Source organism: Anomalospiza imberbis, chromosome 11 (genome assembly GCF_031753505.1).
Source record: "Anomalospiza imberbis isolate Cuckoo-Finch-1a 21T00152 chromosome 11, ASM3175350v1, whole genome shotgun sequence".
Classification (NCBI taxonomy): Eukaryota; Metazoa; Chordata; class Aves; order Passeriformes; family Viduidae; genus Anomalospiza; species Anomalospiza imberbis.
In genome coordinates this window covers 22,810,710-22,825,147 of record NC_089691.1, presented here as the reverse complement: position 1 = coordinate 22,825,147, position 14,438 = coordinate 22,810,710, and the positions used below count along the sequence as shown (strand labels likewise).

At 54.6% G+C, this 14,438-nt stretch overlaps 3 protein-coding genes across 6 annotated transcripts in view; 1 reads left to right on the top strand and 2 right to left on the bottom strand.

Annotated features, from left to right (window-relative positions):
- PLXND1 (plexin D1) overlaps positions 1–1,171 on the top strand; it is a 68,694-nt gene extending 67,523 nt beyond the window's left edge. For both annotated transcript variants that reach the window (XM_068202377.1, XM_068202378.1), the window contains exon 36: positions 300–1,171. In XM_068202377.1, coding sequence (XP_068058478.1) covers positions 300–416 — 117 coding nt within the window. In that variant the 3' untranslated portion in view covers positions 417–1,171. The remainder of the gene's footprint in view (positions 1–299) is intronic.
- A 3,291-nt stretch (positions 1,172–4,462) lies between these two features.
- Positions 4,463–6,370, bottom strand: H1-8 (H1.8 linker histone). The gene is made up of 5 exons (XM_068202376.1): positions 5,865–6,370; positions 5,402–5,664; positions 5,189–5,321; positions 5,074–5,111; positions 4,463–4,995 (listed from the first exon to the last, which is right to left on the bottom strand). Exons 1-5 carry the CDS (start codon positions 5,878–5,880, stop codon positions 4,588–4,590), a joined length of 858 nt encoding a protein of 285 aa, XP_068058477.1. The 5' UTR covers positions 5,881–6,370; the 3' UTR covers positions 4,463–4,587.
- A 2,171-nt stretch (positions 6,371–8,541) lies between these two features.
- Positions 8,542–14,145, bottom strand: RHO (rhodopsin). Of its 3 annotated transcripts, XM_068202374.1 has the most exons (5): positions 11,131–14,145; positions 10,029–10,197; positions 9,749–9,914; positions 9,270–9,509; positions 8,542–8,863 (listed from the first exon to the last, which is right to left on the bottom strand). In XM_068202374.1, the coding sequence occupies exons 1-5, from the start codon at positions 11,489–11,491 to the stop codon at positions 8,744–8,746; spliced, it is 1,056 nt and encodes a 351-aa protein (XP_068058475.1). In that variant the 5' UTR covers positions 11,492–14,145; the 3' UTR covers positions 8,542–8,743. The 3 variants fall into 3 exon arrangements, with proteins under 3 accessions (XP_068058475.1, XP_068058474.1, XP_068058476.1); XM_068202373.1 differs by lacking the exon at positions 8,542–8,863 and having other exon boundaries at positions 8,930–9,509; XM_068202375.1 differs by lacking the exons at positions 8,542–8,863; positions 11,131–14,145 and adding an exon at positions 10,691–11,002 and having other exon boundaries at positions 8,930–9,509.
- Between the last annotated feature and the right edge of the window lie 293 nt (positions 14,146–14,438).

Below are 14,438 nucleotides of genomic sequence, written 5' to 3'. Positions count from 1 at the left end.
TTGAGGCAGTGGCCCTGGCTGGCTCCTGCCCCCCTGCAACCTGTGGGCTGGTGCTGTACCCTCAGCTCTATTACAGCAGTGCATTTTTGTCAGCTATCTCTCCACTCTGAGCCCTGACCAGGGACCTTAGGAGAGCAGGAGTGCCAGGGGTGTGAGCACAGGGGCTGTGGGGCTGGGTGGGCTCTCGCCTTTGGAGCTCTGGCTGGAATTTGGGCTCCATAGGTCTGGTGGAGTGAGCTGGGCTGGCATGTGAGCACCCCACACTGCCTCAACACCCTGCCTGCCTGTGTCTCCCACAGATCGTGGCCGCCCTGGACGCAAACCCCACGACAAAGCGCACCCAGCTCCAGCACAAATTTGAGCAAGTGATTGCTCTCATGGAGGACAACATCTATGAGTCCTGCAGTGAAGCCTAGGCTGGCTGCAGCCCTAGAAGTGACCTTTCTTGCAGCACAGTGCCGCAAGGGACCCTGCCTTCAGCCGCAGGCTTACCTTGGTCATACTCAGACCAGCCTTGTGGAGGGGGTGGGCCTGGCCATGGCTACAAGTTTGCCTCACTTCACAAGAAGCCACAAGACACCTTTCCAAGCAGCTAAAACTCTTCTGGTCTGCACTGTGGCACCCCTAATTTATTTGCTGTTGCCAGCCAGAAATGGAGGCATGACCCTTGTGGCAAGCTCCGTTCACCACTTTCCCCTTGGTCAGCACCCAAGCCGTCAGCACTCCGTGCATCCCTGGTGCGTGGTTCCTCGGGACGGGGCTGCAGAGGCTGGAACGACAGACACAAAGCAGAAGGGTCACCTCAGGGAGTAATGACCACAGACAGCAAAGACCATCATAGCCTGAGCTCCCACTCCATCCCTCCAACATCCTTGTTTTTCCAACATCAGGGACTCTTTATCAGCTGTTCACTATCTGCTGCATTCTGTGTATATTTGTGCCTTTTAATTTTTGTACTGTATGTGTAAACATAACCACTCCTCCATCTGAAACTTGGGCAACACAGGGAACTCGAGGCTGAGACAAAGCAGTTGCTTCCCAAGCAGCTAAGGCAAGGTGAAAGCACTTTATCCCCAATGGAGACAGCTGTCTGGGAGCTGCAGGGAGCCCAGCCTGTGCTAGCACGGGAAGGGCTGTTCTGCCTTTCCTGGGCTCTCGTGTCTCGTGCGTGGCTGGAGTGCAGCAGGGAGCTGGACGCTGCACCAGCCAGCCAGCTGGGGTGCAGCGGGCGGGGGAAGGACGTGGCCCTCGCTCATGCCGGCTCCACACGTCCATGGCACTGCAGCACCTCAGCCCGGTAACACCGTTCGTGCTCGTGGGGCCTGCTGACAGCCCTCTGACAGTGGCCTCAAGCCACACGCAGGGCAAACACCAGAAAGCATTGTCTGTGCCTCTCCCTGTGACCATCACCAGACATGAGGCCAGTCCTGCAGAGGTGTCTCCTAAAGCAGCTTATTCTGCTTGCTTTGGCCCAGCCCTGTGGCTGGTACCTGAGAGCAGCCAAGAAAGTGGGACTTGGCTGCATGGGCAGCCTGTTTCCAGCCCTTAAGGGCAGAGGGACTGGGCCCAACCACTGCCAGCCCAGCACTGACACCGGCCAGCAGAGCATCTCCAGCACCCAGAGCTGCAAACTAAGGTAGAGAGTGTCCCAGCTCAGGCTGGGGTCACTGAAAGGGTCCCAGTGGCAGACAAATGGAGCTTGCCCAGGACCAGACATCCCAGTGCCACCCTGCCGACCCAGCTTGGTGGCCTGTTCTCCCTCCTGCAGCCTGGGGAGCTGTGACCGCTCAGGTGGCCAGTGCCACACGGGCCCCCGCAGAGGCTGGCTGCAGGCAGCGCCACGTGTTCAAACCAGCATTCCTGCACGGACAAAGCTCCTGCCCACGGGCTGACCACCACAGCCACCACGGCTGGAATGCCATACAGGAAGGAAACACAGTTGCTACCTCACTGCAGGAGGGTGTAAGGGAAGCCTTTGGTAGTCATCCAGCTGGCTAGGATGCAGTCTGTCTTTGGATGACTTTGTCCACCAAAACTCCTGGGTGATTCACTGCCATGGACAGGTGGTCTCCATTCCATCATTTCCAGTAGTGCCACATTTGTCAGAAACCAGAACATCAGAGTTGTGTATGTGTACATAGATATCTATTTTAAAACAAACAGTAGACTTTATCCAGTATGTTAAAAGGTGGGGAGGGAGGGGAGGGAAAGGGGAAGAACAGAGTTTTTTTTTAAGAGAACTACAGAAAAAGTACTTACACTGTGGAGGTCTCAATGTCTTTGCTGAGGATGTAGCTTCAGAAGAGAAACTCTAAGAATGTAGCTGGGCTACATTGTATTTTGAAAGTGATTTCACAAAATTTTCTTGATGTTTTTGTCTTTTAGAAACTGTGAATAGCTGCCAGAGATGTAGGCAGGCCCAGCACAAGAAAGGCCAGGGTGAGAAGGACCAAGGTAGCAGAGAATGTTGAGCTTGGCTGGAGGCAGGGAAAGGGCCATGGAGCTATAGCCCCATGTTGTTTGTTACAGGGAAAGGATACAGGTGAGCCAAGAGTAAGTAGAGTTTGCCTCCAGGTGCTGTGGCTGGGCCATGTATTGGGGCTATTGTTTTATTATTTAATTTTTTTCCAAAGTAAAAAAAAAAAAAAAAAAAAGGAAAAAAAAGTAGTTGCTACAACCGTTTAAAGGAACAACTTTAGCAAAGGGTTTGTAGTGTTGCCTTGAACTTCTGAGCCCTTTGTAAGATGTTTTTAAACTTTGGCACGTGTTGTGGGTGTAGTGCCCTTACCTGCTGTGTAGTGGAAGTGGCAGACTCCTGGCAAAGCCTATCTTTGTAATAAAACAAGGTGCTGAACCTATGGAGTGCAGTTCCTGCCAAGCACACGGGGAGGACACACATGGATGACACCTGCTCAGACAAGTTTTGCACATACAAGACACACCATGCATGGGGTCAGCAGCCCAGTGAGAACAGGTTTGTACCCCTCACACACACCACTCCCACAGCCAATCCCCCAGTTCCTTCCTGGACGAGGCACAGGAGGGGACAATTGGCATGAGGACAACGGCACCTGAACTGACCAACACTGTGCACATGCAGATCAGTAACCCCACAGAAGCAGCTGCTGCCAGCTGCCAACCTGTTCTCAGTTTTGCACCTCACCTCTGTCAGGTGCCTCCCTGCACCAGACTTGAGTCTGCAGCTTCAGCACTCCGACACCAGCTGTGGCCCAGGGCCTTTAATGACCATGGCATTGCTAAATCTTCCCCCTGTCCCAGTAAAAGCTGTGCTTTCCAGACACCAGAGGGATTTTCTTCCGCTAGCAAGTTGATTCTTTGCAAAGCTAAATCCAGCCATTAAATTATTTGGCCTCTCGCATAGCAAGAGCTTTGCATTTCACACCTGGTGGCTGGTGAGAGGGAGGATACAGTCCCTGCCTGGCGCTGTTGGGGACATTGCCACACGGGTGAGTGGTGCTCTGTGAGGCCACCCCCATCTGACAATCCAGTGAACTCTGCTCAGTTACTGCTGCTACATTCCCCACCCTGTCCCTGGGGGGACACGAGTTCCAGTTCCTTTAAAGATGGATCAACACAGTCAAGGCTGAAGTTTAAGGGAAGTTAGTTTGCTCAGCTCTTGCTTAAGCTCCAAAGCAAGGCCAGGAGCCTTGGAGGGCAATGGCAAGGCCAGTTGCAGATTAACAAAATCCTCTTTAGAAAGAGTTTTACTTCCACTTATTTTCTCCCACCCAGGAGGACTGTAACCCTTTACATGATCAGCGTGACCTTCAGAAGGGCGCTCTGAGCAGAGCAAGAGAAATTCAGGCAATTGAAGCTATTAAATGGAGATGTGACACACTGACCCACAGGAGCTCACAAGATAAGTTTGTAGGTGGGAACTGTGCCATAGACTGGTAATAAGAGCAGGATCTGTGCTGGAGGCTACAGTAACACCCCAAACTTGATTTTTGAGCCCTTAAACACCTCTGTCTTCCTCTTACTGTAGTTCAAGCACAGGCTGCTTCACCTCTGCTGGGAGACACTTGCCCGTGGCATGTACCCAGACCTGCCACCCTGGTGCTCCTGTAATCCCAGCTCAGCCAGGCATTAGCACAAGGGCAGCCAGGACGACAGAGGGCTGGACACCATGGCTCCACAACAGCACTGGCCGAGCCCGAGTTTCTGCTCCTGGGGATGTCACCATGCTGTGGCCCATGGGTCTCAGGGTCTCTGCCCATCACCTGGCACACTGTCAGCCTGCACACACACAGCACCCAAGCCCAGCAGGCCCTTGGCACCACAGCTGGGGACACATGGGGACAGAGAGAGAACCTCTCCATGAGGGCAAGCAGCTGCCTGCAGCATCAGCTCACCACCATGCTGGAGAGGGTGAGACAGGGCTGAGGGATTTTGGCACTGAGAGATGGAAGTGCAGGGACAGGGACCCCCAACAGTCATGCCATTCCATGAGGCAAGTAAAGAAGCTTTATTAGGGTGAGGTGAACACAGAGGTAAAAACCTGTCCTAGGGACTGAAACCAGCGCAGACCCCAAGGGCCTGGGGCCAACTGAAGCAGGGCTAAGCTCCCTATGGAGCCTTTCTGTCTGCTGCCACGGAAGCTGCCTTCTCCACCCTGGCCTTCCCCTGCCCAGCTCCTGGAGTCACCCGGGGCTTCTTCTTCGCCTGATCTTTACCTCCCTGTGCCTTGGGGGCATCCTGCTGTGCCCCCTTGGGCACCTTCCCCTTGCTCTTTCCCCTGGGGGCCTTCTGGGGCCCCTTCACCCGAGCACTTCCAGAACTGTCACTATCGCTCCCTCCTGAGTTCTCAGCAGCCCGAGCCGTGCTGGGTCCTGAGCGTCCTTTCTGGGGGGCCTGGCGGTGGCCAGCAGCTTTTGGGGGCCCTGAAGGCCCTGGGCCGTGAGCCCGGGGCCGGTCAGCAGTTTGGGGATGCTTTGCTTTATCACTCCTGGGCTTCCCTGCTGCTCGTGCCTGGGCCTGGAGGGGAGAGAAGAGAGCAGCTCAGGGTGTTGTTGTGCCACGAGCCACCCAACCCCGCTGCTGGCCCCAACTCACGTTCACGGGCTTTGCCTTCGGCTGCTTCTTGGCAGCACCTGTGGAGGAAGGGCAGCGGGTGAGTCCAGGGAGGCCAGGCAGTGCCAGCTTGCTCACAGCAGCCACAGCCCGTTACCTCGTGGTCGTGCTCCTGCCAGGGGGGCCTGGGGCTCCTTGGTGGTCCCTTTCTCTCCTGGATTTGGGGCCTGTCCTCTGTCAGGATCTGCCTGGCCCAGCTGCTGCTTCTGCCCTGATTTCCTGAGTGCTAACTGGAGGTGAGAGAGGGGAGTCAACAGGGCCAGCCAGCACCTCAGTCCCCAGCCCTGTGGCTCCAGCAGCCCTCGCTCACCTTGAAGGTGCCAGTGGCCCCCACAGCAGACGAGTTTTGGGGCCGCACCAGGTCCCCGCAGCTCAGCCCCTTGCTCAGCGCCTGCTTCAGCAGGTACTTGAGGCGGATGGGATCCACAGTGGGGTACTTGGCCAGGATGAAACGCTTGATGGCAACAACAGAGGCACCCTTCTTCTCGTCATGGGCCTGCAGTGCCTCCTTGACCATCTGCAGGGTTGGAGGGTGCTGGGCCTGACTGCGTGGGGTGATGCCAGCAGCTTTGGCTGCTGGGAGAGGGACCATTTGGGACTGAAGTCCAGTCCTGAGACATTCACACCCCCAGTGGTTTCAAAGCCCCAAGACGCCAAGCAGCCACCACCCTGCTCATCCCTGCAGCCCCCCCCCAGGGAGCACAGCCACCAAAGCCCAGGGTGTGAACCAAGCTCCAGCTCTGAGGGACCCACAGCACTTGCAGACCCCTTACCCAGCTGAGGCTCCATGGCAGCACACAAATCCAGGCAGTCACAGGCACCTCTACTCACAGCAGCACAATCCCTACTGCCCTCCCAAGCTCACCTCCATCCAATTTATCTGATGAGCAGCCTGGCTGCAGGTGCTGGTTGGTAGCTGCTAATTGCTGTGGTCGAAGCCCTGGTGGAAGCCAGGGTCTGGAAGTTGAAGGGCCTTTGCCAAAGCTTTGTGAGGGGCTGGAGGAAGAAGGGGCACACCTAAGCAGAGAGTTTGGAGAAGGATGAGAGATGGGGGTTTGCAGGGTGAGTGCCCTGAACAGGCAGACAGTGGGTGTCTATCTGCTGCAAGGTGGGTGTTGGGGTGCTGGGATTGCAGCTTGCTGACAACACTTGCTGTGGGGTGCACAGGGAACCAGCCCAGAGCACAGGGCCATACAAACCCTTTGCCATTGTGAAGGTGGGATGTGCTGTCTCCCTTACCACGTATGGCCTCACTAGGAAATGGGACTCTGATAATGGTGGCGGGGGGTGGGATGGAGAAGATTTCACAAGTGAGAGGAGGAAAATGAAGAGCTGCTTTGTTAGCCAGCAGAGGCAGGAGGAGCAACTCTTGCCCAGCATCCCCAGGTGTCACAAGCAGGACAACAATTTGCCCCCACCCACTGAATCCCATGTTCAGGGGAGAGCACTCCCAGCCCTGGACACGGGCAGCCATGTGACTTCCATGACCCCTCCGTGCAGGCACCTGTGCTTGTGAGGAGAACCTGAGGAAAACACCAATGGCTCTTTGGTGCAGAAACAGTCCCCACTGCAAATGTCCCCACGGTGGGGACTGCCCACTTCACGTAGGATTCAGAGGGATTTTGTGTGGGATTTTCCTCTGTTGGAAACGTGAGGAAGTTGCAAAGCAGGATTACATGATGGCAGGACTGGCTCATGGCCATCTCAGCAGACCACAGCAATGGACCTGAAAAGCACTGCCCATGGAGACCTTTGTAAACGTCTGCACCCACCTCTTGAGCCCAGGGGCCAGATCCTGGCTGAGGTGCCAGTAGGAGCCAGGTCTGGAAAAAGGAGCTGGGAGATAGACCCATTGCCTGGAGCCCCACATGTCCTCTTCCTCCCCAGACCAGCACCAGCCTGTTTATTGCTTCATTTCCAGTGCATTTCTGAATTCCCCAAGAAGGGGACAGTGGGGGCACAGGAGAGCTGCTGGGGCTGGCACCACAGAAGGTTTGGGTGCATTTCCTCATCCTGGATCCATCCATCATCTCTTTGGTAGCTCTGTGATGCCTCTGGCACCTGTCTGAAGTGGCAGGAGGGTCCCAAACTCTTGCTTGCCCCAGCACCACCAGCAGCAGCCAGGTGTCACAGTGTGGGGACAGCCTGCACGCCTGGGGCCAGGGCTGGTCCTCCATGGGCGGGAGAACCACAGTGCCAGGCATCACCACACTCCTGTGGAGCACAGCCTCACGGACAGCAAATAAACACTAAATCCTTCCTCCTTTTCCCTCCAAAACCACCTCCCAGATTTGAAGAGCATGAATCAGACATCAGCCTAAACACTGAATTATTCATAAAACTCTAATCTTTAGATTTCACTGAATATGCAGAAGTATCAATAAAAAAAAATAATGAGAGAATTGTACTTGCAAATTGCTCTTTATTAAGGGTTTAACTCGCGTGGGCTCTATACATTCCCTATTAGTCCTTGCAAAGCTGCATAGGATTAGAAATCAGAGAGGATAATAATGTACAAAAATAGTTTCAAATGTTGATAACACTGAACAGTGAGAAAAACATCTTATTTGTATAACTGAACTAAAAATAAAAATGAAGAACACCGCTACATTGCAATATGCCATCTTGTAGTGCTTCGAACATATGTCGGCATCGCTGAGCCATATGCTGCTGGGTCCTGCCTGCTGCGGCGTGGAGGGAGATCAGCCCCGGCCCGGCAGGCCTCAGCAGCACCAGAGCTGCCCTAAACCTTCTGTTGGGCTGAGGCCAAACTGACCACAGCCAAAATGGGGAGGGGCACGGGCAAGCTTGCTGGGGGCTTGGCCCTAGGGGTCCAAAGATGCCTAAGGAAGAGAGGTAGGACTGTGGGGAAGGGGTGCTGGGGGACATGGAGCAGAGCTGCTGCTGAGGGTGCAAACACCATCCATGTGCGGCTGCACCAGTGCTGGAGGACTGAGCACAGAGGACTGAGCACAGAGCCGTCCCGGAGAGCTGCGGCCGCACACGGCTGTGCCGTGCTGGCACGGCCCTCTGTGCCACCTGCCTGCCAGGCAGGACCCGGGCACCGCTACCTGTCCCGTCCCCCTGGAGGAATCACGGTGTCTCCCAGGACTTCTGGCAGATGGGACAGGGCCAGAGCTGGGAGCATCTGGCAGAGCCGGGGCGCTTTGCAGCAGCCAAACGTGCTCTGGGCAGAGTGTGATGGGGCTGAGCGACTGGCAGCACTGCCTAGGATCCATCTCTGACAAAAGGGCCAGAAAGTGGCCCCAGTTCTGGCCCCAGCAGCAGCAGATGCAGAACATGCCCTGGGCCCTGGCTGGGGTGTCAGGGTGGGTTGAGGGAGGCAAGGACAGCTCTGTCATGGCCCAGGATGGCAGAGCTCTCCAACCCAGCCTGCACTCGGAGAAGGGGCATGAGGTCTCAGCAAGTCAACAGAAATGCATGGATTTATGCCGGAGGAGCTAAGCCTTTGCATTTTAATTACAAAATGTGTACACATTTTCAGCCTTGTTCCCAGGGTTCCTAGAGCCAGGAGCGAGGAGCCCGCCCCACAGGGCCTTGGCCATGGTGAAGCAGGGGCAGGTGGTGGTGGCGGTGGGGTTAAGTTTGTGCTGCCAGGGCGGCACCCCAGGGACTGCTGCTCCCATGGGGCCTATGCAGGAGAGACCTGGCTGGTGGAGACGGAGGAGGTCTCTGTCTTGCCAGCAGATGTGTCCTCGTCACCCAGTGGGTTCTTGCCACAGCAGAGGGTTGTGATCATGCAGTTACGGAACTGGGAGAGAGGGAATTCCAGGGTGAGCCAGCTGGACACCATGCAGCTCTAGCTGCAGAGCTGTCTTTAAGCCCAGCAGTACTGTGGTGCAGGAAGAATTACGCCTATATGGAGTCTCCTGCCCCACTGTCTACTGCCCACCCCATCTACTGCCAGCCCTGCCTGCTCCCATCATGGCTCCTCCATCAGCCCAGCACCTGCATTATTTCAGGTGGAATGGCCTTGCATTTGTGAGATTTATGCAACACCAAGGATGAGCTGCATAGTCAGTTTGCCATGTGCCAGGACTAGATCTCCTGGAAACAATCCCCGCTCCAGACACTGGCACCTTGAGATGCTGTAACTCTCTGCCAGCTGTTATAAAGAGAAACACAAAAGAGGGGTTTCCTGGCACCCTGCCAGTTACCTGTTTGTTCATTACGATGTAGATCACAGGGTTGTAGATGGCCGAGCTCTTGGCAAAGAATGCCGGGATGGTCATGAAGATGGGCCCAAAGTCTGATCCCTGGTTGGTGAAGATGTAGAACGCGACGCTGGCGTAGGGGACCCAGCAGATCAGGAAGGCGATGACCATGATGATGACCATGCGAGTCACTTCTTTCTCTGCCTTCTGGGTGGTGGCAGACTCCTGCTGCTGGGCGGCAGCCTGTGGGCAGAAAGGAATGGAAACATGATGGAGCCAGTGGTGCTGCACCAGTAGGGACACAGGTCAGGGCTCTCGGCAGTCAAGCTGCACATCTGGAGTTTGCTATTTCCCATTCCATGGACGGCCAGGCTGGCCCCTAGAGGACCCTCCCTGGCACCATTCTTGAACCTGGTGTGGGCCCTTTCCCAGCACTGGGGACAGGGGTAGCCCTACTGTCGCTGCATCTGACGGGTACCCACCTCCTTGACAGTGCAAACCAGGTTCCCATAGCAGAAGAAAATGATCGACAGCGGGATCATGAAGTGAACCACAAACATGTAGATGACAAAAGATTCATTGTTGACCTCTGGTTTCAGAGTGTAGTAGTCGATCCCGCACGAGCATTGCATGCCCTCGGGGATGTACCTGCAAGGTGAGCCCAGCAGGTCAGCACCCAGCAGAGGATACTGGCTGGAAGCCACAGCTGAGCCACCAGCCAGGCTCCCACACCCCTGACACTGGGTCCAATACCCTCCCTACCTGGACCAGCCGAAAAGTGGGGGAGCTGCACACGCCAAGGCCATGATCCAGGAGAAGGCAACACCCATGATGGCATGGTTCTCCCCGAAGCGGAAGTTGCTCATGGGCTTGCAGACCACTACGTATCTTTCGATAGCCAGGACCACCAGTGACCAGAGAGCAATTTCACCTGCAGCAGGGAGAGGGACAGAAAGGGACACAGGGACTTTGAGCTGGAAAAGAAACCACCCTGATGGCAGCATGAGGCCTCCTCAGACTGATGTTCCTGAGGACAAGCCCTGGCAGAAGGTCAATCTCTGCCAAGGGTTCAGAAAGATAAATGAAGAATGGTCAAGGGCAGATGTGGCAGGACAGTGTGAGAAGACCCCTTCTCACTGTAGTGCTGACCCACAGGAACCATTTTGCTGCAGTGTTTTGAGATTCCTGTCTGATCCCACCATTCATCCCAGAGAGCATCTGCACCTGCAAGCCTGTGGTCACACTCCGAAATGCAGCAAGTGCCCGTCATCCCAGGACTTCCCCTCACTACCCACAGCTTCCCAGGAAACTTGTGCCACAAGGACCAAACCAGTAAAACAGTAGCTGTGGCTGAAGGCTGAGACAAATGGAGGAGGACATTTTTAGACACAAAGTTTCTGTTTCACATCTCTTTGGTTCCATACCAGGCTGGCATGGGGAGGAGAGCCAGCTCTGCTTGCCTGTACCACCATGCACCACACCAGAGCCTATGGCAGATTCAGCCCTGCAAAATAGGAGGAGCAAAATTGTCATCCCTCGGGTCAGAAAGTGAGCCGAGGAGATGCACAAATCCAACAGCTGCAAAATCTGATATTGGCTGCTTTTCATTGCTGCACTGTGGTCCTGAGGATACTGAGCAGGTGGCTCCCAAAATGAAGTTGTTTTTTTTTTTAAAGTGTCACTTGTCACTTTCTTCAGCTCCTGCCCAGAAACAGGGCAAATGGCCTCAGTGTGCATCAGCACATCAGCAGGTCAAGGATGTTACAGGTACCATGTTTTTCCAAGATCATCTGTGTTTTCCCTCCCACTACTAAAATCCAGGGAAACTCCTGACAGAAGACATTTGAATATTTGGAAAACTTACCGCCCAGTGTGGCAAAGAAGCCTTCGATGTAGCACCCTGTTACTCCAAAGACAAAGTACCCGTTCATGGAGGTGTACATAGTGGTTGTGAAGCCTCCGAATACCATGAAGAGGTCGGCGACGGCCAGGTTCAGAAGGATGTAATTTAGAGGTGTCCGGAGCTTCTTGTGCTGGATGGTGACGTACAGCGTGAGGAAGTTGACGGGGAAGCCCAGCAGAATCAGCATGAACATGTAGGCAGCCAGTGCCGAGTACTTCCAAGGCTCAGCCAGGTAATACTGGGGGTACTCAAAGGGGCTCCGCACCACCCCGGTCTTGTTGGACATGGGCACATAGAAGTCTTGGCCTTCTGTCCCGTTCATGGCTGCAGTTTGTGAGGCGCTTTTTGCTCTTACTCTGGGAGTTCTTTTGTGCAAGGGGGAAATTTCCCCTGAAATGGAGCTCCTGCCACCTCTCAGCCTTCACTGTCACCCCAAGGAGAACCAGTTACACTCCTCCACAGGGCGCCTCTTATAAAGTGCCCCTGGGGTAAGCTCCTGGCACTGGTGTCAGCACGATTAGGGTTTAGAGAATTATTAATCATAATCATCCCGGGGTAATTGGCTTTCCTGGGAAGGTGTTAAGGTGACACCAGTTTCTGGCCAGCACTGTCATTGTTGGAGACCACGGCTCATGGTCACATATATAAAGAGGTAGCTCTGCACCGCACCATTCACTTGAAGGGGCCCAGACCAGGCAGCAGCTCCCTTGCACAGCCTCACTCTTCCTTTCCCTTCCCCACTAACAGGAGGGACATGTGTGGTTCAAACCCCAGCACTGTGGGTTTGGGGGCTGCAAATGGTGGCCCGGCTGGGCAGGTGTGGTGTGGTCCCTCAGTGACAGAGGAGTGTCCCTGCCCCATTCTCACAAGGGGAATGTGGATCTGTGAGACCAGCCAGTCCCCAGTGGAGAGCCATCCCCACATACCGCCAGTCCCCGTGGGAGGCTGCAGAAGGCAGCGTGACCAAACCTTCTTCCACAAGCTCCAGCCACCTCTCTACTCAGGATCTGGCTGTGGAGGTTTGACCACCACCATGAAACACTTGGCCTACTTGCAGGTTACCAGTTCTGCCATCTTCTCTGTGCCTTTGTGTCTGATTTGGGTCATGCCAACTCCATTGGTAACAGCTAATAAATAACCTAGTCCATCTGTCCTGGACTGGAATCATTCTGCAATGGTGCTGAGAAGGCTGCTGGACCAGGGCACTGATGGGACATTCAGAGCTGAAGCCAGCACTCAGCTTCACATATTGGTTGACAGACAACCTCAGTCTCCTCAAACCTTGCATAATTATCAAACTCCACACGTAAGGCTATTGTTGGAGCCTTCTGTGCCCTCTATGTCTCTCTGACTCACCACTCTGTGCACTCAGTTGTGTTTGAAACATTCCTTGTGCCAACCAGAAGCTGAGTTACACAGCTGAGTTATCTTAATTTTTCAGAGGCAGTGGGACAAAACGTACAGGAGATGAGCACAAAGAGAGACTTTGCTCTGCCCCTTTGTAGGTGATGGAGGCTGGAAGGGAGTTGAGCACCCACCTCCCCTTGCTGTTTTGGCTGCACTGAGGGCTGAGCTGAGCATTCCTCACAGCCAGGAGCAGGTGAACTTGAGGGCCTCATCCAGTACAGCAGGATGTACCAGAGCTGCTGGAGCTCATGGGTGTAAGGTGGGCAGAAGTTCACGTCCTCTTGGCCTTAATAAACTTCCTCCAATCCTAGCCTAGTTCTCACCAATGTTCCTTGTAAGTTAGTTCAGAAATAAGTTTAATGCAAAAAAGCACAAAGCACTGGACTCTCCTTAGAGCAGATACCAAGCTGGGAAACCTGCCCTCTAAGTGGGGAAGGTGGAAGGGGCTGGAGTGCTGGCACCACGGACTAGGGCAGACCCTGCTGGCAGCTCAATGCAGGCCACAGTCTCTGGACAGTCCTAAAGGTCTTCCTTCACCTCAACATGAAAACACCAGGTCCACACACACACTCTGTTCACCCTAAATCCCTCTCAATTTCTCACACTTGTTTCCAAGGCCAGAGCAGTGCCACTTTCTAACTGCAAATGCAGCTCTTTACACTTGTACCTGGGCACAGAGGGATTAAAGGTTTATTTCCTAAAACACTTTAAGCTGATGCAATAAGCCACTGCTGAGGTAGCAGCTGCTGTGCAGAGCTTAGGGCTGGCGTGCGTCACCACTGGATGCAGCAGTGGGACAGGCAGGCAGCTGAGAGACAGAGGAACAGGGCAAATTGCTCACAACTTCCAACCAAAGTGCCATGCTGGGACCTCTTGCACCTCCAGGGACTCCTCAGCACGAAGCCAGCTGGTGGGCTCCATGGCACAGGGCAGCCTGGACTAGCACACCTTCATCATGTATGTACGAGACATGCAGAGTGCTTCTGCCCAGAAAAGCCCAAAACGCTTTTCAAAGCTAGACAATATTCACAGAGTTGTTTAAAAAAAACACATTGGTCCATTTTGTCTTGGTCCATTTTGTTTTTGTGTCACAGCAAACCCTTTCTCTTCAGTTTTATAATTTTTCATTCCCACTGGCTCGGCACAGCCAGCTCAGTTCCAGAAGGAGCTGAATTCCACCCTGGCTCCCATCTCAAGCAGCATTGTTTACCCATGTCAATAGCAGAGTCTTCACTGCAAACAGTGACAGCTGAGTCAGAAAGCAGACGAGCTGTAATTAGAACAGAATGTTTTTAAAGTGGTAAATCAAGCAAACTTAGTCAGGAACCACTGAGGGACTCGGAAACTCGGCAGTGTGACTGCAGGGTCTCCTTTTCCAGAGGAACTCGAGCAGACAGACGTCCCGTTTCACGTGCAAAGTGCTGCTCCCATGGGAGCTGCTGCCAGCACCGACCACCTCAGCCAGTTGCTCATGTCCTTTCCCACTCAGGGTAGAGGCAGGCTGGGACAGACAGGCTGCCATCCCAACAGAACTCGTGGCAACACGGGCACAGCTTATACCGGACTGAAGTTGAGACGCACCAGTTCCCAGCTCCAGCCAAGCTGGTTACCTACGTGAATCTTCCTGCGGCTGGGAATGACCCTGTGGAGAGTCCCTGCCCGGGGGTATGCTGGTGTCACTGGCACGGAGACACTTCCCTCCCAGCAGCGTGGCGTGCTGCATGCTGGTGTCTAAGCCGGCACAGGGAGCACACCGCCTGCAGCTGGGGCAGAGCACTGAGGGCTCCATTCCGCCCTGTGCCCCTCAGCCACAGGCCAGAGCAGGGCTGGGAATAGAGGGACAGGCCTGGCACAGCTGGCCA